The sequence below is a fragment of the Notamacropus eugenii genome, chromosome 7 (genome assembly GCF_028372415.1).
Source record: "Notamacropus eugenii isolate mMacEug1 chromosome 7, mMacEug1.pri_v2, whole genome shotgun sequence".
In the NCBI taxonomy this organism is placed as follows: Eukaryota; Metazoa; Chordata; class Mammalia; order Diprotodontia; family Macropodidae; genus Notamacropus; species Notamacropus eugenii.
The window spans coordinates 60,306,600-60,329,507 of record NC_092878.1 but is presented as its reverse complement, the minus strand read 5'-3'; the positions used below and the strand labels follow the sequence as shown (position 1 = coordinate 60,329,507).

At 42.4% G+C, this 22,908-nt stretch overlaps 2 protein-coding genes across 8 annotated transcripts in view; one reads left to right on the top strand and one right to left on the bottom strand.

The window, feature by feature from the left end:
- LRRC74A (leucine rich repeat containing 74A) overlaps positions 1-10,062 on the bottom strand; it is a 52,700-nt gene extending 42,638 nt beyond the window's left edge. For all 3 annotated transcript variants that reach the window (XR_011970186.1, XM_072623170.1, XM_072623171.1), the window contains exons 1-3: positions 9,653-10,062; positions 7,261-7,389; positions 1,611-1,786 (exon numbers count right to left, since the gene is read on the bottom strand). Coding sequence is in view for 2 of the 3 variants with exons in the window: in XM_072623170.1 (XP_072479271.1) it covers positions 1,611-1,786; positions 7,261-7,389; positions 9,653-9,695 (348 nt within the window). In the remaining variant the exon portion in view is untranslated. The remainder of the gene's footprint in view (positions 1-1,610; positions 1,787-7,260; positions 7,390-9,652) is intronic.
- Positions 1-22,908, top strand: part of ANGEL1 (angel homolog 1) — a 112,542-nt gene that overhangs the window by 75,747 nt on the left and 13,887 nt on the right. Inside the window, exons 1-2 of one of the 5 annotated variants that reach the window (XM_072623164.1) lie at positions 10,091-10,697; positions 17,532-17,646. In XM_072623164.1, the coding sequence (XP_072479265.1) occupies positions 17,544-17,646 (103 nt within the window). In that variant the 5' untranslated portion in view covers positions 10,091-10,697; positions 17,532-17,543. Of the gene's footprint in view, positions 1-10,090; positions 10,698-17,531; positions 17,647-20,218; positions 20,633-21,080; positions 21,209-22,908 lie in introns of those variants that run through there. The other 4 variants (XM_072623166.1, XM_072623169.1, XM_072623167.1 and 1 more) reach the window with 4 other exon arrangements.

Below are 22,908 nucleotides of genomic sequence, written 5' to 3'. Positions count from 1 at the left end.
AATAAATGAACAAGTAAAAAGAGGATGTTGACTCACAATTCTCCATCTCCCCTGCACAAAAGAGCTTTGGCTTTAGTGTTAAAGATTTGGTGTAGCTAGAAGGAAGATGTTTTTTATTAAATGACATTCAAATATGGAGTACAAATACAATTTTAAACTTGTATATTTGCCTACTCAGATTCAGGAGAGGTAGGAAATATATCAGGGAAAGATCTGCTAACTTTTGTATTCCCTCTAGAAATGTCTTAAACATAAGAAAGACTTTTAGAATGGGAAAATTTTGAATGGGATGTCTAGGGACACTGGAACCTCCTCTGGAGACCTTAAAAATTAACAACCTTACCTGATCTGGGTAGGTCTTAATTGAAGGTAGAGAGATGAATTAGCTGAGTTTGTCAATTCCCTTGCAGCCTTAAGATTGCATATAAACAGAGGCTAGAAACCTATTTTGAAATCCAACCTCCTTGACTATACTTGGGATCAAGAATAGGGAAGATTCCACTTCCAACTCTTTCATTTTTGATCAATTAATCATCAACCAAAAAACATCTATTAAGTGCCTACTCTGTGCCAGGGCCTGTGTTAGGTTCTGGTGATACAAAGACAAAAATGAAACAGGCCCTGCCTTCAAGAAGTTTTCATTCTATTGGGAATGAATAACATGTACATATGAGTATGTCAAATTCAAAGCAATTTTGTAGGGGATTTACCAGCAGCTGGGGAGGGGGGAGAGGGAATCAAGACAAGGTCCCTTTAGGAAATAGCACTTAAATGCGGCACTTTGAAGAATATTAGGGATTCTAAGAGTGGAAGTGGTGAGATAGGGCATCACAGACATGGAGGACAGTTGTGTGGAGGCATCTGAGCTTGTGTGTGAGGAAGAGCAGCAGGGACACTTTGACTGCACTGGGGAGTGTGACAGTGTGGAAAGGTAGACTTTAAATGTCAACAAAAGAGGTTGTATTTGATCTTAGAGGTGATAAGAAGCCACCAGCATTCGAGGGCCCACTTTTCATGGTCAGACTTATGCTTTAAAGAATACTACTCTGACATCTGTGTGAAGGACAGACTGGAGAGGGGAGGGACTTGAAGAGAAGGACCCAATTAGGAAGCTATTGCAATAGTCCAGGTGGGAAATAATAAAGACCTGAACTAGGGTGGTGGCTGTGTGAATGGGGAGAAGCAGATGGATGTGAGAGATGTAGATAGAACTGATAAAACTTGGTAACTTATTGATTGATTTGACCCATTTGTTTGGTGAAGACTCATAGTTTGATTTCCAGTCCTATCCCGTGCTGTTAGGGTTGTTGTTAGGGGCTGTTGCTTTGATTTCCTGAATAAGAGGACACAGTGCCAGGTCATAGCTCAGCCAGCAACCTTGACCACAATAAGCAAAAGGGAGTATCATAGACTTAAAGGGGAATCTTGGCATTTGCAACATAGGATGCTGCAGTAAAGTGGGAAATGCTAATGGAGAGAGAGGGGTGTTAATCATCCGGACTATAATTGGAATGAAGGGAATATTGTGCAAATTCCAGGCCCCTTCCCCCCATGGCCACCATTTCACTGCCTTCTTTTCTGCCTTTGAATTCTTCTTTGATTATGCTCACCACTAAGGCTATGGCAATGGCTTTGGTACCCTTGGGTCCTAGCCCATGATGATTGAGGTTCATGTGGGTTTCCTCCATGTTTCTGATGAAGTAAGACACAGGAATCACTCCTACAAGCTTGCAGGCTTCTAGATATAGATCTTCTTGTCCTGTGGTGAAAAGCTTCTCTGAGTCAACTGAGAAAAAGTACAAAAAAGCAGAATCAGAACACTTTCTTTTCCAGCCTTCTCCTTGCTCCCTTTCCTCCTGGGCCACCCCAGTTCTTAGTTATTCCCCCTTGGACACAAAGGGTTTAGGTTCAAATCAGTGTTGCTACTCACTACCTATGTGACCCTGAACAGATCAGTTATCCTTTCTAGGCCTCAGTTTTCTCATCTATAAAAACAAGGGATCTGGACTAGATGGTCCCTAAAATTCCTTTAAAATTTAAATCTATGGCTCAGGATCTAGAGTCATCCTTGACTGGAGAAATCATTGTGGCAAAGAGGCCCACCTTTCTCATCCCCACCAGCAACTCCTGCTGGCCAAGTGTCCCCAAAAGACAGACAGGCACAGAAGCCTTGGTAGTGGCAGGACCTCCCAGACCTCTGGTCTTACTTCCAGACCAGCCCTCATAGCCATCATCCTAGGAGCCATCACCTATTGAGAAGGGGTCAGCCATACCCACCAACTGTCCATAGGGCAGGTAAGCCAGCCTAGCAGAAGCAGCTAGAGTTAGAGGGAGAGATAGGAAGCAGAATGTGGTGGGCAACTCAGATCACCACCACCATTTTGACCACCATCTTCCCTTAGCCCCTGATGAAGATCATCAAAGACCCTGAACTCAAGAGCTTTGGGAACGGCAATGCTTCTATCCCAGGACTGATAGTCAAAATTCTGGAAAGAAACTCTGAAGATGAAACTGTTCCTGCAGGGACTACAGTCACCATATATCTATCAAAGACTCAGAAAAGAAAGTTCTTATCACCAAAGTCCTTGGTAACCTCAAATAGTTCAACATCTGAAACTGATACGATTTTGTCAGTGGAAATGACAATAAAGAAGTAGCATTAATATCTGCTTTGCTGCTGCACCCTCAGGACCATGAGCTATTTCCCTCTAACTTACAGCTGATACTTTCCATCATATGTGTTGCCTCTCCTATTAGAATGTAAGGTCCTTGAGATCAGGGACTCTCTTACTCTCCCATTTGTATCCTCAGAACTTAATAAATGTTCCATCTATCCATCTCTCTCTCTCTGTCTCTGCCTCTCTCTCTCTCTCTCTTTGTCTATCTATTCATCCATTACCATGATTCTTTAGGATTTATCACTGTGAGTGGGTCTCCTCAGGGTTACTATAGGATTATGAGAGAGAACAAACCTAGAAGCTAACATGCTTCCTTGGGGAATAAGGTTAGCTCCTCTATTACTAGGACTCTAAGCTTTCAAAAAAAATTAGGTGGTATCCTTCATTCAAATTAGAGTAATTTAGAGTGGGCTTTCAAGGATTTGAGTCTTTGTAGTACCACAAAAGCACTACAGAAGAATCAATCAATCAATTAACAAGCATCTTTTAAGCCTGTATTGCACTGGCTCTTTGCATAAGACATGATACAGGAGAAAAAACCTGGCTCTGGAGTCAGAGGCCTCTGATGTTTACCAGCTTTGTGAGGTAGGGCAAGTCACAACTTCCCTAGAACTCCGTTTCCTCATCTTTAAAAAGAGGGGATTGTATTAGAGGTCCTCTGAGGTCCCTTTCAGCATTAGATCTAAGATCTTATGATTCTTGGGAATCAGAAGATGAAAAATGCAACAATTCCTGCCAATAAGGAGTTTTCATTTTATGAGGAAAAACAAGATGTATACATAAAAATAAATACATGTACAAAGTAACTTCAGGTAGTTGTGGTGACAGCAGCAGTTTGGAGGAATAGGAAATCCTAAAAGATGGCAATTGGAATGAGCTTTGAAAGAAGTGAGGGATTTTAAGAGACAGACATGAGGAGGGATGGATTCCATACAAAAGGAATGTCTCTACAAAGTAACACCGAAGGGAATGAATGGAATACTATGCACAAAGAAGAGCGAGTAGGATGGTTGAGTTGGAATGTAGCATATATTAAAGATAATAATGTGTTATAAACCTGGAAAAAGAAATAAGCTACATTATGAAGGGTTTTAAATAAGAAACAACTGAGTTTGCCCTTTATCTTAGGAGAAATAGGGAGACACCGAATTTGACCGAATCCTAGTGACATGGGTCAGATCTGCATTTTAGGAAAATGATTTTGGTGGCTGTGTGGAGGAGAGATGGGAGAGAGGAGAGACATGAGACAGGGAAACAAGTTGGGAGGCTATTGAATAATAAAAATCCAGAGAGTATGACCTAGGGTAGTAGTCAGTGAGTGGAGAGAGAACCACTGGAATTTATTCATATGGCATACCTCATTTTTTAAAGGTTTCCCATGTATCATTTCATTTTTATCCTGCACCCTTGCCCATTTTACAGTTAGGCAAACCAAGGTCCAATGGTTTCTGCTTAATCTTACAAAGCTGCCTAATCTTACAAAGTTAGATGGCAGAGACCAAAGTCAAGATGAGGTCTCTACTTAGTCCAGAGAACTTTTGATTACTTTGGTTTTTTGTGTTTTAGACCTGACCAGCTCATGCCTGAGGGAGTCTGTATTCTTTCAGTTCCTGATATCTCAACAGCTGGGTATCCTTTTGGTCGTGCCAGGTCTATTGGCTGAGCTCTCTGTGTCTGGCTTGGATTTAAATTTTGCATCTGTTGTCATTCTGATCTCAGGGATTTTGGCGAGCTGAACACAAGCATTTCCAGAAAGACAAGATTGCCTTTGTCAGGGAAAGGAAAGCAGATCTATAGGGCAACTTATCCTGTGGTCACAGATACATATTGGCCTTCTCTTTCAGATCTAAAACAATCATTTTTGGATGTGAAGGATGGTACGGCATGACTGATGAAGGATAGCCCCTCATGGGAGATGACCTCTTCTCCCTGACTGTGCTTAGGTGCATTGTTCTGATTTGGACCTCCTGATAATGCTGCCACACCCACCAATGTTCAGCCAGGTCTTTTCATAATGCCAACTAATGTTGATGCTTCCCACTTGGGATGATGTTACTTGAGGCCACTAGTGAGGGGCTTTTCCCCCAGGGGTTCTTACCCTAGGGTCCATGAACTTGTTTTAAAAAGTATTTTGACCCTGTATATAATATATAATTGGCTTCCTTTGTAATTCCATGTATTTTATGTTATGTATTACAAACAATATTACAAAAAAACTTCATCAGGCTGCCAAATGGGTCCATGATAAAAAAACAACTTAAGAACCCCTGCTTTTGAAGGGGCTTGTAGCCCCTGACGTGACGATAGGGATACAGACGAGACAGAGCAGCTGTAGGCTGTTTCTGTCACCAACCATTGTCTGCATTTCCTAAGCCAAATCCAGGCCTCAGAGGTTATATTCCACATGGCTGCATCTGTTTCCTAGTTTGTCCTTGGGACAAATTCCATTCTTGTTAGAACCCTGGTAACCTGATGAATTTGGAGACTGGGCTTATTCTTAGCTCTCTTCTCCATGACTTCACTTCAAGGCAACTTTCAGCTTAGCAAGTCCATTCCCCTGGAGAACCTTGTACAAACCACAAATCACCTCTCAACATTTGTATCCAGGTAAAACCAGGAGCATTAAAATGACGGGTGGGAAAAGTCCCAAAAGAACCCAAGGGCTGTATGCCTACGTGGAAGAGGTGGAGATTTTGGCTTGCGTGGGGAGATTAATGGGTCAATTGTATCAATAAGAGCCTCAGGACCTTTAAAAAAATAAATTGGCAGAGTAAATTGCTTTCCTTCTCATTGGTTGTATCCTTAAGTCAATGCTGAAGTACTAGCAGCAAAGGAGAGTGAATGTAAGTGTGGTTGTGGGATACTGAAACTTGGTGTCTAGGGAGATGGCTTGGTTCCTCTCTGTGGGGACCATTGCCAGTTATCCTGACCTATGTCTTGCTACTAGACTCTGAATGACTCTGGAGGAGAAAATGAGACTGATGACTGCACAGCCCTGCCTCACTTAAATTCAATTCACTTGCAAGTCAAGACATCACCCGTCTGAAATCATTGGTCCTCTTCGAAAATGAAGAACAAACAACAGCAATCCTTTAGGTAACTTGGCTAGAGGTCCCGCAAACTTGCTATATACAGCACTATTTGCTGACTTCTGGTAAAACCTATATATTTAGTGAAAGTACACTCCTGGGAACACATGAAAAGTTTTCTGGAGTAGACCTATGAAGAGACATGGTACAGTAGAAAGAATGCTGGGTCTGGAGCCTGAGGTCCTGAGTTTGAAATGATTGTCATTTACTAATTGGGTGACCTCGGGTAAGCCCCTTAACCTTTTTTTGGCTTTCATCTTTCTCATCAACAAAATCAAGAGGTTGGATAAGATGACCTCTATGGTCCTTTCTGGCTCTAAGCCTATTACCCTACTTGTTCTACTTGGCAGGTCAAGGCCTCTAATTATGAGGTTTGAGACATCAGTCCACAAAGCCAGGCTCTTGCTAATGCTTTTTCCTTCAGATTTTGAGGATAATCCATAGGCTTATTTGTTTTGTTTATAACCAGTATTAGTGTGTTCCATTAGATGAAGGGAGGTCCTATTTGGCTTTTATTTTTGTATATCTGGTGTATAGCAAAGCACATGTCACATAGGTGTTTCATAAATGCTTTCTGACTGATTTTTTTTTTTTGTTGGGTAGAGGGGAAAGTTATAAGCAAGTTAAAGTGGGTCCTTTCTGAAATTTTGGCAATGAGGACACTGAACTCCATCCAACTCTGTGGAGAACAGGGGCTTGCCGGCCACTCCAATATCTCCTATACCCCTCTTCTTTGTTTTCCTCCCCACATACTTTGCAAATGGTTTGTATCATTAACGAGTTAGACTATGAAGCCAGTCAACAGCTGATGAGTACTCACTATGTATGGCCCTCGTATGTGTGTGTAACTGCTTCTGAAAGTCCACTTTGCACCTAAACTGGCTCCATATCTAGAGCACTCTTGGGGATCTAGTTTATACCAAGCATCTATCTCTGTGCATTCAGATTTATTCAGAAAATCATTGCTGTATCCAGAATCTAGCTAGTATCCAAATCCCCCTCAAAACCCAAGACCTGACCTGACTTCCCGCAGCTATTTGGAACAAGGCCATCTCCAAATTGAACCAGATTTCTTTGGAGTACAATACACTTCCCTTTCTCCCTTCCAGGTTTATCCCTTACTATGCCCCTTTCTTGATACAGACCCACATACATAGAGCTCTAAAAGCTCTCAGATACCCTAAGCTCTGGGGTATAGGTGGACAACTTCCACAAAACTGGATGGAAAAGTTGCCATGATCCCAGGAGACTGTGCAGGGGAATTCCCAGTCCTTGGCCACAGCATCTGGTACATAGTAAGCTGTTGTTGTTATTACTGAGTGATTTCTATAGCAGAGACCATGGGACCAGTGAAGACACACTAGCATCTTTTATGCTGAGGAAGAACGCGCCACCCCTTCTCACTCCACCCCTTGCCCCTGTAAATAACATAATGGAGAGGTCTGTTCTGACACCAATGCCTTTGGTCCCACCCAAACACGCTGCATGTTCACCTTCGATCTCTAGGTCTGTTTCATAGCTCTCAGGCTGGGCTTTATCTTTTTCAATGACGGAAGTAGGTTCTACCACACAGATGATATCCTCATTGGAATCACTTTCCTCGGCCTGTTGGTCACCCTCGTCTAGAAAGAAAAAAGAGAAAAGAAAGCCCATCTCCTTCACTGTACACCTAATTTGTACTTTTCTCCGGCCCAACCAGAAATCACCCAATGCCATTTCTTTCTCAAGGACTCCTTGGAAATAAATCCAGACCATTATGTCTAGTCATCCAGGATGCCCATTCTTCTCCTCACCCTCTTTCTTGATTCTGGGTTTTCATTTACCTTGATGATAAAGCAGCCTGACGGTCACTACAGGGAGAGGGTTTTTTGACTACTTACAGGTTATCTGTATATAGAAAATCTTTTAGGTACCTTTGATCTCTAACACTTTGATTCAATGATGGTTCCTGTCCTATTTCTCCTCTCCCCACCTGTGCCCCCCACTCCTATAGCACTCTGCCAGCAGTTTATTTAATTTGATTCAATAAGTATTAAGTGCAAAACCAGCCTTTGGTCTATTCTGCACTTGTCTGGGAAGATGGAATGCTTCTTCCCTGTGCTTCCTGGTTATTGTCCATCTGAGAGTGCTGGAACATCTCCTAACAGGTCCTGCTCTGCTTCTGACTTTGCATACACATGACTTGGCCAATCACTTTCTTCCTTCTCTTCCATGATTCTAGCTTGGTGATTTGCTTAACCTACAGTTTTTCTTTTGGATAAAGAAAAAGGAAAGGCATGATGGGGCAGTGCATATAAAGGCTTAGCTTTGGCGTCAGGAAGAGCTGGATTCAAGTCCTACTTTCAACATACATTAGCTGTATGACTGCAGGCAAGTCATGTGACTTCTCACTGTCCCAGTGAACTCCCTAAAACTATAAGCTACAGATCAACATCTACGGAAGGAGTTTCCATAGTGGAAGTTCCCCAAGTTTATTGCAATATCTAGGCCTCTCTAGTGTGAGACATGGACTGAAAAGCTGGTTTGAATGCCAAATACAACTGGAGAAGAATGAGAAGTTTACTTTGGCTTCCAAACAATAACAGTCTACATTTATAAAGCCCTCAAAGGTTTATGAAGCACATGTTAGCTCATTTGATCCTCCTAGTAAACTTGTGAGGTAGTTGCTATTATCATCCTCATTTTATAGTGCCCAGAGTCACACAGCTAATAAGGGTTTTAGGAAGAACCTAAACTCAGGTCTTCTTGACTCCAGTTCATGATGCCAACCTGCCTAACTAAATTACATCAACTCCTTTCCTTTCCATCCTTTAGCTAATATTATTAGGGGGAATGAGAGGATGGAGAAAAATCTTTCATTTGAAATTAAATGTTAAAATAACATGGTTACATGCTTCTTTCACTGTTTCCCTTTCCTTGATGAATACCTGAAAGTAATGGGATTTTCCTTATATTCTATGCTCTCATGTCATTTAAGTAATCATGTGTAATTCTTGAGCTTGTTCAACTATGGGATTTTTTTGGTAATGCTGAATTCCTAGCTCCCCAGCATCAGAAGGAATAACTGGATATTATACAGAAGCCACACTGTTGGCACTTAAGAGGCACAACATTGTGATCTGGAGTCAGGGGACTTGGGTTCTACCCCTATCTCTGCTCTTAACCTATGTGACCCTGGCAAGACATTTAAACCTCAGGTTCCTCATTTATAAAATGAGGAGCTTGTATTAGATGACCTTTGAAGTCTCTCCTAGTTTGTAATGTGTGATACTCTGATAGGCTAGGAGATCAATAGGCTCTGGAGAAGCAAGGTCCCTCAGAATCCCACAGCTTTGGTTTAGCTCCCCTAAAGTCGGGGAGCTCTCTTATTCCTTGCATGAAAGTTATAGATTCTTGGAGTCTCCCACCAGTATATGAGACATGATAGTGCAGTGTAATATAAAGAAAACTGACTTAGGGAACAATGAATCTGAGTTCAGCCACTAATTCTCTGTGAATCTTCGGGAAAGTGAGTTCACCTTTTCTGGGCCTTGGATCCTCATTGAATTTTTAAAAAGAAAAAAATATATGTAAATGTATGTGTGTATATATATATATAATATACATAGACACATATATACATGTACATATACATATATATGGAAGTTGGATTGTGTCTAAGGTCCTGTCCAGCTCTAAATTCTACAATTCTAACTCCCTGGTGACTACTTCTTGATGTACCCCTCCAAATCCCCAATCAATGTGCTACAAATCCTGCTCTAGAGGGAGATCACACAAGAAGAGATAAGAAGCCAGTCTCTAAGGGCACATGTAATCAATCATGGTATTTTCAGCTGAGGCAGCACCAAAGGAAACTAAATGGTGACAAATGTTACGACTTTTCACCTTGCTCATGGTCAAGTACATCATCATCATCACCATACTCCATGTTGTCAATGCCCTTCCCAGGGTTGTTGCTAGCTGCTCACCACCTTGCTTGTCTTTGCCCCAGAAACACACTGGTACATTCACTTTTGTCTCAAATTTTGTTCTCCTCAACCTCCTACAAACAAATCCTGATGGCCTGTTGTAACCTTTCTATCATAGCAGGCCCCAGAAAGAGCTGATTCCTGAGGTGACCTGACATGCGTGAATATTATCCCAGTTCCGTCAGTTGGGAGAAACCTTGCTTTTCCTGGTCATCAGGGCGAGGAAACCTGCTTTACCCCTGAGAAGTTTTACTAGGACCCTGTTTAAATGGGGCCCTCCCATGCCTCTTACCCCCACCCCCTCCCTCCCTCCACTTTTCATTTCATCTCCAACATTCCATGACCTCACCTAGTCATTGTGATCTAGGAGGGTGAACCTGGCAACAGCAGGCCTCGCAACCTCCCGTCGGCTGAGGCAGTCATCTTTTCTCCTATGTTCATCGGGATCAAGCCAAGGCTTGGCTGGGAGTGCCCAAGTGGTGTGGGTGGGTCAGTCACAGGTGGTATATTTCCCTCTGAATTAGAACTGAACCAGAACCTCTTAATCAGGTGACTGTCAAGATCTGCCATCATGTTCTACTCTAGAGATGGTGGCTGTACTTCAAGTACAAAATATTTCAGTGGAGGTTGAGGTCAGTTTCCTCCTGTACAGGTTTTTTTTTTTGTTTTTGTTTTTAAATTTGGGAAAGCATCCTGAGGCTCGGAGCAGAAGATTTGTATCAGACATATATACACGTTCTATCAACACAGCTGTCAGCAGCCAAAGCATTATCCACGCAAGAGCTGCTTCTTGCCAACTTAAATTGAAGTTGCCCTGAGATCATCCTCATCCCAGGCTGTATTTCATATCTCGGAATTGAAGTTCAGTTAGAGTTTACTGGCTGGTGAATCCACAGACATTTTTGTTTTTTGTTCTTGTTTTTACTTCTTGACAAGTTCTTCCAGCACTTTCAACAGGTCAGGTCAGTAATTTGGTGGTTGATTTCAAATGATTCAATTTCCATAGATCTGTGATCCTTTCCATGTGGTTGTTCCAACAGTGCAGACTACAATCTCATCCTGTGAGACTTTTGTTCATGAACTCCTTCCATAGAGTATCTCTGACCTTCTTCTAGGACTCTGAACATTTTGTGGGCTCCACTGCAAGCTCTGGGCTGGGCATTCTCACTGTACGTGACTGGCCCATGTTCATTTCTGATCATAACATTTCCTGGATATCTCTTAGGTCCTTTTGTGTAGGTCCTCCAAGTCAAGTTTAGCATCAAAGACTGAAGACTTGAGCTAATTAGGCCCATCATGTAAGTCTTACCATTGATTTTTGGGTTACCTGCTGTTTTATTTATCTGGAGAGTCATGGTATTTCACCATGCACAGTCTCATGGCTTCCATTAAGTTCCATAATGATATAGTGACAAAAGAAATAGAGAGCAAAGATACCAAGCCAGAAGGAAGACAGAGTGCAATAGAAAGAGAATCTGACAATTCCCTTGAAAAATGTTAGATGTGTGTACATTTTCTAGAAGAAATGTTATTAGTTGAAAGGAATAATTCCTGAAATATAATGTTAGCTCTGAGTTCAGTGACTTTTCAGATGACTAGATGACTATTACAAGAGATAAGAGTTTAGGTGAGAGGTACTAATCAGAGGTGGGGAGAATATGTATTCTTAGGCATTCATTATGAGAGCCTGAAGCCTTCATACCTCTTCTCTGTTGCATAAGAAAACACAAACACACTTTATTTGACTTCATCTCTAGCTGCTGGATCATTTCTCCTGAGCAGAAGGCGTCCATTTCTTCGCTAATAAAGGTGAAGAGGTATTTAATAGTCCATCTTAGACAATGGGTTACTTCTACAAAGCAATGGGAGTTGGAAACATCTCCCCGAAGGAAAAAATGTTATAGGCAATTATTTTGGCATGCTAATATTTTCCCCTTGACCAATGGAGGCAAGCAGGCACTTTTACTCTGGTTCTTAGACTAATTTAAAACCAACATAGTTATTTGAGACTAGAGTCACTTCAAAGAGAATTTTTGCTCTAGGAATACCACAAGCTTTAGCTTTCCTGACTTACTTTAGGGCCAATGGAGTTGTAAATGAGGCACTTGTGAACTTGGGAAACAGCATGGCCTAGTGAAAAGGGTCCTAGGCTTGAAGTCAATATTTGTAGGTTCAAATCTCAGCACTGACACTTCTTATCTGTGACCATGAGTAGTCTTAACCTGGCTGAATTTCAGTTTCCTCATCTATAAAATTGACATCGTATATTTCTACTACCTACCTCACAGAGTTGTGAGGAAGGAATTTGAAAACCTTAAAATATTATATAAACATGAATTTTTATTCTATTCTCATGGTTCCCTTGAAGCAAAGAGAACTTCAGGATGGGGAAGCAAACCCAGATTTCTCCCATGGAGCCCAATCAATGGGGTTTGGAAACCATAATGCTGGGGCTCCCCAAGCTATTATGGTATTTCAGTCACTTGGAGAAGAGTTGTTGACAAGGCTGTAACATAAATCTATAATGGTGTATCCTTTCACATTTGAGTTTTCATGACCTACAGTAATATAATCCTAAATACTTCTAGATAACAATGCTTTGACTGTCTAAGTAATTCTTTATATTTATATGCCATCCATGCCTTTTCCCTGGATGTCTCATAATATTTTATGGATAATCAGTCAGAAGAGATAAGTACGAAGATGTAGGGAAGGGAGAAGAGAAGGGAATAAGCATTTATAGAGTGCCTACTACGTGTCAGGCCCTGTGCCAGGTGCTTTACAAGTATCTCATCTGATCCTCACAATAACCCTGTGAGGTAGGTGCTGTTATTATCCCCATTTCACAGTTGAGGAAAATGATGTAGGAGCTGCAAGTTCTTCTCAGAATCAGGACTTGAATTCAAGTCCAGCTTTGATGAATATTGGCTGTTTGACTTAGTAAGTCACTTAATCTCTCCTTCCCCCCAGACAACTCTCTGAAGACCCTAAATTGTACAGAAGGTGTGATTTGCATTGGTTAAGGAAGCTCTTTAACTGGAGTTTTCTAAGCCAATGAAATAACAGGTTCAGCAAAATATACACACAAAAATGAACAAAAAAGCACTCATCATTTATTAAATTGCTCATTATGTACCAGGCACTATGTTAGCTAAGTCTGGGGATGCAAAGGAAGCCAAAATCATGGCCCTTGTCTTCGAGGAGTTTGAATTCTAATGGGGGAGACAATATGCATGGATACATTGAGTCCCTTTTTGTTTGTAAGTTCAGCAAGTTCAATGATACGGCATTTAAGTTAGAAATCTGTATTGACTCTAACTGGAAACGATTTTTCTGAGATGATCTAGTTCAGTATCTAGAAACACATCCTTTGGTCCCAAAGGGAAATCATCTTTGAGTAGACAATTCACCTCTCTTAGTTTGGTACCTATATGTGAGAGACATATGATTTCTGGTAACACAAAGGACTCTTCTTTATGGGAACTGGCTGGTATAGTCTTAATGAGTTGTATGGGGACACAGAGAAGTCAAGTAACTTATCATAGGGGTCACACAGCTAATAAGGAAAAGAGTATGATTATAGTAGAAAGAAGGAAGCAAGTGGATTCAGGTTTAATTCTAACTTGGACAATTTCTACCTTTGTGACCTTAGGCAATACTTAATCCCTCTTAACTGCATTAGTTTCCTCATATATAAAATATGAAGGTTAGACCGACCTCTGTGGTGCCTTCCAACTCTAAATCTATGACCCTATCATAAATACTAGCGATAGGACTGAAACACAGGTCTTCTGATGACCACGTCTACCATTTAAAGTAGAAATGCAAGCACTATGGTACCCCTGTCTTCTAAGTTAAGATAAAATCATTTCCCTCCAGATTATGTCTACAAAAGGTAGAAATTCTTCAGAGACTGACATGAGTGAATCACCTCATGTTAGGTCAAGGATGATAAATAGTAAAGGTAACTGAGAAAACAACAACCCATGACATTAAAACGATTTTAATATAATTTTGAAGATAAGGTATGGATCACAAATCAAAATGAGAGTTATTCTCAGTAATTTACAGAGTTATACAGACATAAAAATGATAAATGCATTATTTATATGTAGAAGCAAAAAATTGCTCCTATCATGTCTTGAGGGTCGCTTGCCAGTCTAGTCCTTCAACACCTATGGCACAGGAGGCAAAGTCAAAAGGAGTAGTGTCCTTACATATAGATATAATATGTTCAATTGAGATATTGCTTAATAAAAGTAAATCCTGTTCTCAGCTCACTCAACATTCATATACATTTGACCATGTACCTGTTCATTATTGTTATAGGTCAACTTCTAGACCTTAATGTATATTTTTTTTTGGGGGAAATGATCTATCTAAAGGACTACAGTATGGGTCATAAATTCTACAGATTATTGGCCATTTCTCATTTAACCTATCATCTATTCAGTATCATCAAAATTATATTAAACTCATCTTAATGTTGGTGATTGTTATTTATCATCTACCTTTACTATTGGTTACTCTTGGACTGACAGGAGGTAGTTCACAAGGGTATCTGTCTGGAGAGTTTCTGTTTCGTAAGGAAATAAGTGAGTTTCCCCCCCATCTGATGGGGATGTCCATGTGTTTGCTCTATCCTGCTTGGAGTGGGGCTGTTGGTCATCTGGACCTCCTCCCATTTGGCCAAATGTATTTGGAATCTATAAAGATCTGAGCCCTATCTAGGACAGAGTGACTAGAGCTCACAACTTAGAGGGTGTCACATTTAAATACTGATAACACTTGTCCTTCCGTCTTATAGAAACAACAAAGCTTATGACCTAATTAAGGGGAAAAAAATAACAACAAAGAAATCCCAACTGATTGAAACAGACTGGGGTAAATTCTTCACCCTGCCCTGCCCCCTACTCCCATACAGCATTGCTAGTGATATCCTACCTTGGCCCTGACTTCCCAGTCTCTTATCATCTGAGGATACTCCATTTCCCTTGTCCTGTGTTGTTTATGGTACTTGTATCAAGTGCAAAATGACCCTGGCAAAGATGTCTAAACGCAACTTCTACCAGCTAATCAAATAATGCCAGATTTGGAGATACATATCATATTTAAACTAGAGGGAAGGGGTCAAGTGGAAGAAAGATGCATGCCAACAGCAGGTAAAGGCTATGCTAAAACATCTCAATACAAGGGTATTAAACCCTCTGTAAAATGAAAGGGTTACCCTAAATGGCTTCATTGCTCATTGCCAGCTCTGAAAGTCTGAGACATATATATTTGGATAGAGGACATAGTTGGAAATGAAAAAGGGCAATGAAATTTAAAAAGTCCCATGAACTCCAGATGTTTGACCACCATAAGTGAACTTTGAACAGAAAACTCTGGGGAAGTGAAATTAGGGCAAGTAGGTGGTGTAGAGGCCCTGGAGTCAGGAGGACCTGAGTTCAAATCCAGTCTCAGACACTTGACACTTACTAGCTATGTGAAGAGAGAGAGAGAGAGAGAGAGAGAGAGAGAGAGAGAGAGAGAGAGAGAGAGAGAGAGAGAGAGAGAGAGAGAGAGAGAGAGAGAGAAAAAAAAAAAAGAAAGCCATTAAAAAAAAAAGGGCTCTAAAATACTCTCATGAATGTGGCCCTGTGTATTCTTCCCATTAGGTGGCAGTGGAGTATATACACATGTTCACTCTGCCAAGAAAATATATAGGTAGAGAGGGAAGAATCTGGCAAGGTTACTCGGTTCATTTCTGGAGTACTCAGGGTCTTGAGATTTCTTTTTTTTTTTTTTGGCATTTTGTCCAGTGCCTCATGGACAGACCTGAAATGATTGGAATAACAAGTATTCTGTGTACACACTTTTTGGTTACTCAAGGATCTCAAAACACACTACTGAATTTTTTCTTTTATCCTTTCAGTACCTTGAGGAAGAAAATAACGAAAGGATTAATTCTTATTAGCCATTGTTTTACAGATGTGGAAAAGGAAGTAAACAGTACCAAATAAAGCAGCTGACAAATCAGTACCTGGTGGGTGTTTACAGGATCATAGGCAATGAACTCAAAGGGACCTTTTAATCCCACCTCATTTTACAGATGAGGAAATTGAAACCCAAGAGGAATAAGTGACAGGCCCAAAGTCACAATAAAAATAATAATAACTAGCATTTCTGTAATGCTTTAAAGGTTTGCAAAAGTCTTTCAAATTTCACTTCATCAACCCTGCAAAGTAGGTGGTATCATTACCTCCATCTTCTAGATTAGGAAAGGGAGACAGAGGTTAAGTGACTTGACCAGTCACACATCTAGTAGTGGCTGGATTTGAACTGAGGTCTTCCTGACTCCAGGCACTGTCCTCTTTTTGTACCAACTAGCTCCCATCTTTCTTGGTGAAGCTAGAATTTGGACCCAGATCCTTTCCTCCTAAAGTCAGGATTTTTTTTTCCAACTATGACTTCTCTGATACCAGGAACCACCACACTTGGCAAGACCATGTTCCCTCTCTCTTCAATGTTCACTTTCTCATAAATTCTATTCAGGATTAACCAATACAAATACTACAGCAAAAATGGCCATTTGTAGGGTTAGGGAGAAGAACAAAAATTTGAAATGAAATGATTTGAAAGTAGCGGGGGGAGAAACACAAGCTGGGAGAGTAAAAACTGGAACCTTCTCTGAATCCCAAAGAATTCCAAACACACCGAATTGTGATGAATTGTGATGAAAACTTCATCTTTGTTTTTCCTCTCTCTTTCCCCTCTGAATCTCAATCTCCTTCTACATCTATGTTTGTCTGTCATTTTTGACGAAGACCGTGACATAAGAGAAATGATGACATGACTTGCACTTGATTTCGTTTTGAGTGAGGGAAGGCTTTGCCAGGTCACCAGACTCACTTTTCTCTCCCTTCTATTCAAACCATGAAGAAGGGGCGTCTTGGCTAGCATCCAGACAAATGTTCTAAGATTAGGACCAGTTTTGGAATTTGAACCTCTGGGAGCTAGGACGGAGGAAAACAAGATATTTTCTCCAAATAAAGCTGCTGTCTAGGATGGTGGCCTTCCTTTGAACCTTTTTCTGAACATAGTATACTTAGAGTGGTTAATTGATTCTACAAAAACGTCTATCAGGTAAAAGTTCATTACAGGAAGGAGTTACACATGAGCAATGTATTTTTCTTGTGACCCTGTGGACGGGTTGGTTACAATGTGTTGAAGATTTTGTAGCAAAACAGACTGATGGGGCAAAATCATGCCTATACTTAAACAAAAATGACTATTATTGACTATTTTCATCCAACAAGCCTCTTAGCACTTCAGATGGCACCTGTAGCCCCCTGTGGAAAGGGCACAAAGATACTTGTTATCCAAAGATTTGCACTGGTTTCAGGTACCAAAAACAGACAACTGAATAATGTACATAATATATGCATTTTTACATACAGAGTGGTAACTGAATATGTTGTAATCCCTCTTACTGGGAAGGCTGAAGCTTGGTGGATTTTTTGAACGGTTCTGAGTTCTTGAGCTAAAGCCAATTATATATTATCTGTATTAAGTCTGGCAAAAGTATCTCAAGCCCCTGAGAGGAAGGGGGTACCACCCTGTCTAAGAAGGGGAAAACTGGGCTAGGTCAGAAATGGTACAGCTCAAATTTGGCTTATTTGCCAATTAGCACTGCAGCCTATGAATAGCTGCTGTACTTCCATCTTGGGCAAAAGAAAGATCCAGTATCAAAAGCAAAGGATTACAGAACTGTTATTATCATCCCCACCCTTATTTATCTCTGTTTCTTTTTCTAGCTTTTCTGTGTCATGATGTACCCAGCCGGTCCTGGGTCTGGAGACTCCCCAGAGGGCTTTCCTGAACAACAGAGACTCCAGCCACAAATTGGAGACTGCACAGCCCGGACACTGGGTACTGAGATAGGGAACAGAATAGAACTTTCTGGCTCCATAGCATGAGTGGGAGAAGGGAGGGAAGAGAAAAAGGATGCATGTAAGATGGGGAGGAAGAGCAACTGAAAAATAAGGTGTGGGAACAGTACACATTGAACTTAAATATCATTATAATGCTCTTATTTATGGGATTATAGAGTTTAGAACTGGAAAAGGCCTTTGCTATCACTTAGCCTTACCCATTATCTTATTGGTGAGGAAATTAAACAACAAATAAAATGACAATGACAGAATTACAGAATCTTACCTACACTTGAACAAAATGATCTACTCCACAATATGCCCATCAAAGGGGTCAGCAAGCCTTGGATGGAAGACCTGTAAGTGAGAGGCTCTTCTAGGGCAGCCCCTTCTAGTTTTAGGGAGCTCAAGTTTTTAGAAAAGTTTTCTTCATATTTAGTTGAAATAGCCCTTTCTACAACTTTCACCCAGTGCTCTTAGCTCTACCCTTTGGGACCAAACAGAGCAAGTTTAATCTCTTGCCCATGGCAGTTTTTCATATACTTGAAGATAACTAGTTTATCCCTTGTAGGTCTCCCCTTTCCGAGAGTAAATGTGCCCTATTCCTTGGGACCAGTCTTTATATTGTGAAAACTCGGGGGTGGGAGGGAAGAAGGAAACTTTTGAGCATGTATTAAATGTCTACTATGTGCCAGGTACAGGGTACTTCACACTTATTCTCCTTTTATCCTCAGAAAATCCTGGGAGGTGGGTGCTAATTATTTTTATTACAGTTGAGACAGAGGTTAAGTGATTTGTCTAAGACTACACAGCTAGTAAACATCTCAGGCCTTTCACCATTCTGGCTGCGTTCTTCTGGATATAGTCTAGCATTTCAATATTTTTTAAAATGTGGCATCCAGACCTGAACATAAAACCCTCCAGATATAGTTTGACCAAGAGCAGAATATGGTAAGACTAACACCTCCCTATTCTTGGACATTACGCTTTGTTTATTGAGATCTAAGGGTGCATTAGCTTTTTTTGTGTGTGCTGCTGTATGGTAGTTTACTCACCTTTTATCCAGTAAAACTCATAGACCATTTTTCCCACATATAAAAAGGTATACCTTTCATTTTTTTTTTTTTGGTAAGGCTCTAAGTTTAGCTCTGTTAAATTTCATCTTATACAATTCAGTTCCAGGTTCTAACATGCCTTTGATATTTTGGATCCTGACTTTCCCATACAAACTAATCTGTTCTTCCTAGATCTATATAATTTGCAAATTGGATAAGTTTATCCAATGTCATTTATGTCTTTATCTAAATAAATACTTTTAACGTCACACAGGTAATGAAACAGGATTTCAACCTATGCCTTTATGCTCCAAATTCAGCAATCTTTTTTATTACACCACAGCATTTAGTATGTTGCCCCTTTTTCATCCCTCTGAAAATCACTTCCCATTTTCTCCAGACCCTAACCCTGACCCAAAATGCCTCCCATTCTAACCCTAACCTTCCAAGGGTATGGGGAGCCTTTGACTTCGAGGCCACATGTGGTCCTCCAGGTCCTCAAGTGTGACCCTTTGATTGAATCCAAATGTCATAGAACAAGTCCATTTAATAAAAGGATTTGTTCTAAAGGCTGCACTCAAGGACCTAGAAGGCTACATGTGGCCTTGAGGCCGCAGGTTCCCCACCCCTGCTGCTAAACCTTCATCTAGGTGGAAGGAGATTGGAAGTGAGGGGTGGGGAGACAGGAGAAAAAATCCAGGGATTTTGGGGAAGAGGGAAAAGAGGTGGGTGAGTTAAAAGGTCATTGCTGTTATGCCCCTGCTCCCTGCCTAAAAGGCTCTCTTCTGGACCCTGCTGGCTTGAAAGTGATTATCAGTAGTAACTGTTGCAGTTTCCCTTCCAGTCTGATGTCTGTCTTGTCTTTGCTTCATTAAAGGGGCCATGCCCAGGCTACTTCTTAAAAAAGGCCTGTTCAGTGAATGGGCTTGGCCTCACCTTAATAGACCTTGGCCTAAAGGGGTATCCTGGGTCATCTCTAGTCATCCTGATGAATGTCTGGTCCCTGGATTCAGATAGCTCTGAAGGAGAAGTGAGGCTGGTGACCTGCACAGCCCTCCCTCTCTCAAAACAAAGTCAAGGGCAAGTCATGTCATCATTCTCTGATGGCCTGGTCTTCTTCAGAAAGGAAGGACAAACACAACCTTGCTGTTAGGTGGTGCCTTGGGTAGAACACTGAACCTCACGGTCTGGAGGACCTGAGTTCAAATCTCAACCTAAACCAAGCTGTGTGACCCCGAGCAACTGCCCTAGCTTCAGATTTTCCTCCTTTGTAAAATGGGGATTAATATTAGAATTAATTAATAGAATATGCGTCCTAAGTTTCGTGAGGACAAAATGATGTGTAAGCATTTTGTGAATTTCTCTTCTGTAACATGTGCGCGCTGCAGGGGAGAGAGTCTAGGTTCCCTGGGGGGCAGGGAGGGGGTGGGGCGTGTGTGGAAGCTCTAGGCTGACGAGGCAAAGGGGAGGGGCGGAGCCTGCGTTTGAAGGGGCGGGACCTGCGTTTGGAGGGGCGGGGCCTGCGTTTGAGGGGCGGGGCCTGCGCTGGGAGGCACAGGCGGAGCTGCCGCTCGGTGGTTGATTGATTGGGCCCCGCAGCGCCCCAACGAGGGTGAGACTGGTCTACCGCAGGGAAGGGGGCGTCCTCCCGGAGGGAGCAGGGAAAAGGAGTGGGGGTGGGGCAGCTGGCCGCCGGTTGTTTTGGTAACCTGGGCACCCCCGTGGTCTCCGCGCGCCTGGCGCGCACGCTCCCAATAAAGTTGTTGTTGAAGAGGGAGCGGCGGGAGGGCCGGCGGCACCACGTGGGCGCGGCGGCTGCGGGGAGGCCCGGTGGAAGGGCGGGCGGCCCAGCCCCGCAGCCCGGGATGATCGGGTCGTGCCTCTGTTACCTGCTGCTGCCCGCGGCGCGCCTGTGCCGCGTCCTCTCAGGTACCGGGACCCCCGCCCTCGGCGCTGCCCGTGCGGACCCCTCCCCTCCGCCCCGGAAGCCCGCCTCCGCCCCCCTCCCCCCGCGGCCGGCGCGGCGGGAGCTGTCCGCGGGGCCGGGAGTGCTGCGGCCGCGGCCGCTTCGCCTCCGGCCTGTGGCGGAGGGATCGTCGCAGCTGGAACCGCTGGTTCTGCAGGGTCCCGGCGGGGGGCCTCCGCCCCGGGGCTCCCTGGGGCGGGGGACTGGCAGAGGTGCCCTGGGCTGGGGGTGCGGCTCCGGGCCGGTACTGCGGACTTGGAGCTGCCTGGTTCTAACGTCCGACCCTCCCCCCCAAGAAAAAACAGTCATGACTATACCCGATGGGAACACGGCCAGACCTACCTGTCCCAGGCCGCTGGCCTCAGAGACGCTAAGCAGGGGGTTATGGAGGTGGGCTTCACTGAAGGCGAAGCGCCGTGTTCCGGGTGGACCAGAACCTTGAGCGTTTTCATCGCGCTTTAAGCTTTAATAGATTTAAACTTGCATGCAGACTTCTGGGAGGCACCCCAGGATCTCGGAGACTTTACAAAGCTTTAAAAGTGAGCTTTTTTGGATTTTAAGCCAGGAGCAGACTTTTGGGGGCACCCTGTACTTTAGAAAATTTTACAAAGCTTTCAGTGTGGGCTTTAATAGATTTAAACTACATGCAGACTTTTCAGAGCACCCTATATCCTAGGAAATTTATCTTCCATGATGACTCAAATTTTTTTAAAAATTTGGGCATCTGTGGGATTTAAGCCCATATTCTGGAAAATTCACATATGTGAAAACATCTCATTCCTTGATGACATCATTGTATGTTGTTATAGTGCAGGGTGTCTAAAAATTTTTTTTAATAACTATCTCAGTATATAGAATTGGTTTCTTTTGTAATCTTGTGTATTTTATTCATGTAAAAGCATTATTCTGAGAAGGGGCCCATGGGCTTCACTTGCCAAAGGGACTCCACACAGAAAAGGTTAAGAACCCCCTTCACCACAATAAGTGATTCATAAACATTGGTTGTATTTATTTAGCCCCAGGCTGACCTTAACCCAGGCTGATCAGGGTGTCTTCTTTCTTCCTTAGCAGGTTTTCTTGCCTCCTTTAGCAAGGCTAGAAGGGAAGAGGAAGAAAGAAGCATTTATTGAGGGCTTATTGTGTGCCAGGCTCTATGCTAAGGACTTAGAAGTATCTCCCTCTCTTAGAGGGGAAGAGCATGATAAGAGGGAGATAGGAGCCAAGATTTGGAACCTATTCTCCATTCTCTTTACTTTGGGGGAGACTATGTCTATGGGCCAAGGTCTTGTCTACTGATTAATATACTAGAACCATCAGCCTGAACACCTCTCATCTACTTGTGTCTATTCTGGTGGTTAGTGGTAAGAATGAATTAATAGAAAGGTATTTACTGAACACTTATTATGCACAAAGCTTTATGCTAAGCATGAGGGATTCATAGACAAAACTAATCAGTGGTTGCCCTTGAGGTACCCACATTCTGATGGGGGAGACAACTCCATCTGCCCCATGGGGCAGAGGGTTTTAGCTGCAAGACACAAGGAAAAGTCATGTGGTCCTTAAGGTCCACAGCAAAACGGATAGTAAGCGTTTTCTTGAATGTCATTTCCACTGATAAAATCCCATCCGCTTGACAGTATACCATAACTGGTATAGTTTCCTTGTCAGTCACTGGCCTTAGCCCACATTTTCAGGGTATGGAAACATTTGGGGGTCATAGACTGTCAACTACAAAGGACCCTGGAGATTAGCTAGGCTAACCTGTTCCATTTACAGGTTGTAGCGGTCTAGGGAGGCAAAGGGATTTGCCGAATATCCTCACAACCAGTGAGTGGCTTGGGTTAAATTGAACTCAGAGGTTCATACTGAGTCTTTGTGTCTATTTTAATCATTCTCAGCCTCCTAAAGACTAGGATGGGAGATGGTCCCTATTTGATTATTCTTAGGGGCGTTACTTAGAAAAACTTAATGGAAACTGGAGTTCTTGTTTTTTGGTCATTCCCCCTCTCTTCCTGGGTTTCATTTGCACTGTCTGACTTCACTTTGTCAAATCTCAGAGCCTTGTACAGTTTGAGACTTCCCTCCTCTCCCTTGAGAGTTTTTGTAGAGCTCCTAAGGTGGTGGTGTTCGATCATGTCCAATTCTTTGTGACCCCATCCTGGAGTGGTTTTCCAGTTCTTTCTCTAGATGAGGAAATGAGGCAAACAGGATATAGTGACTTGCCCAGGGTCACACAACT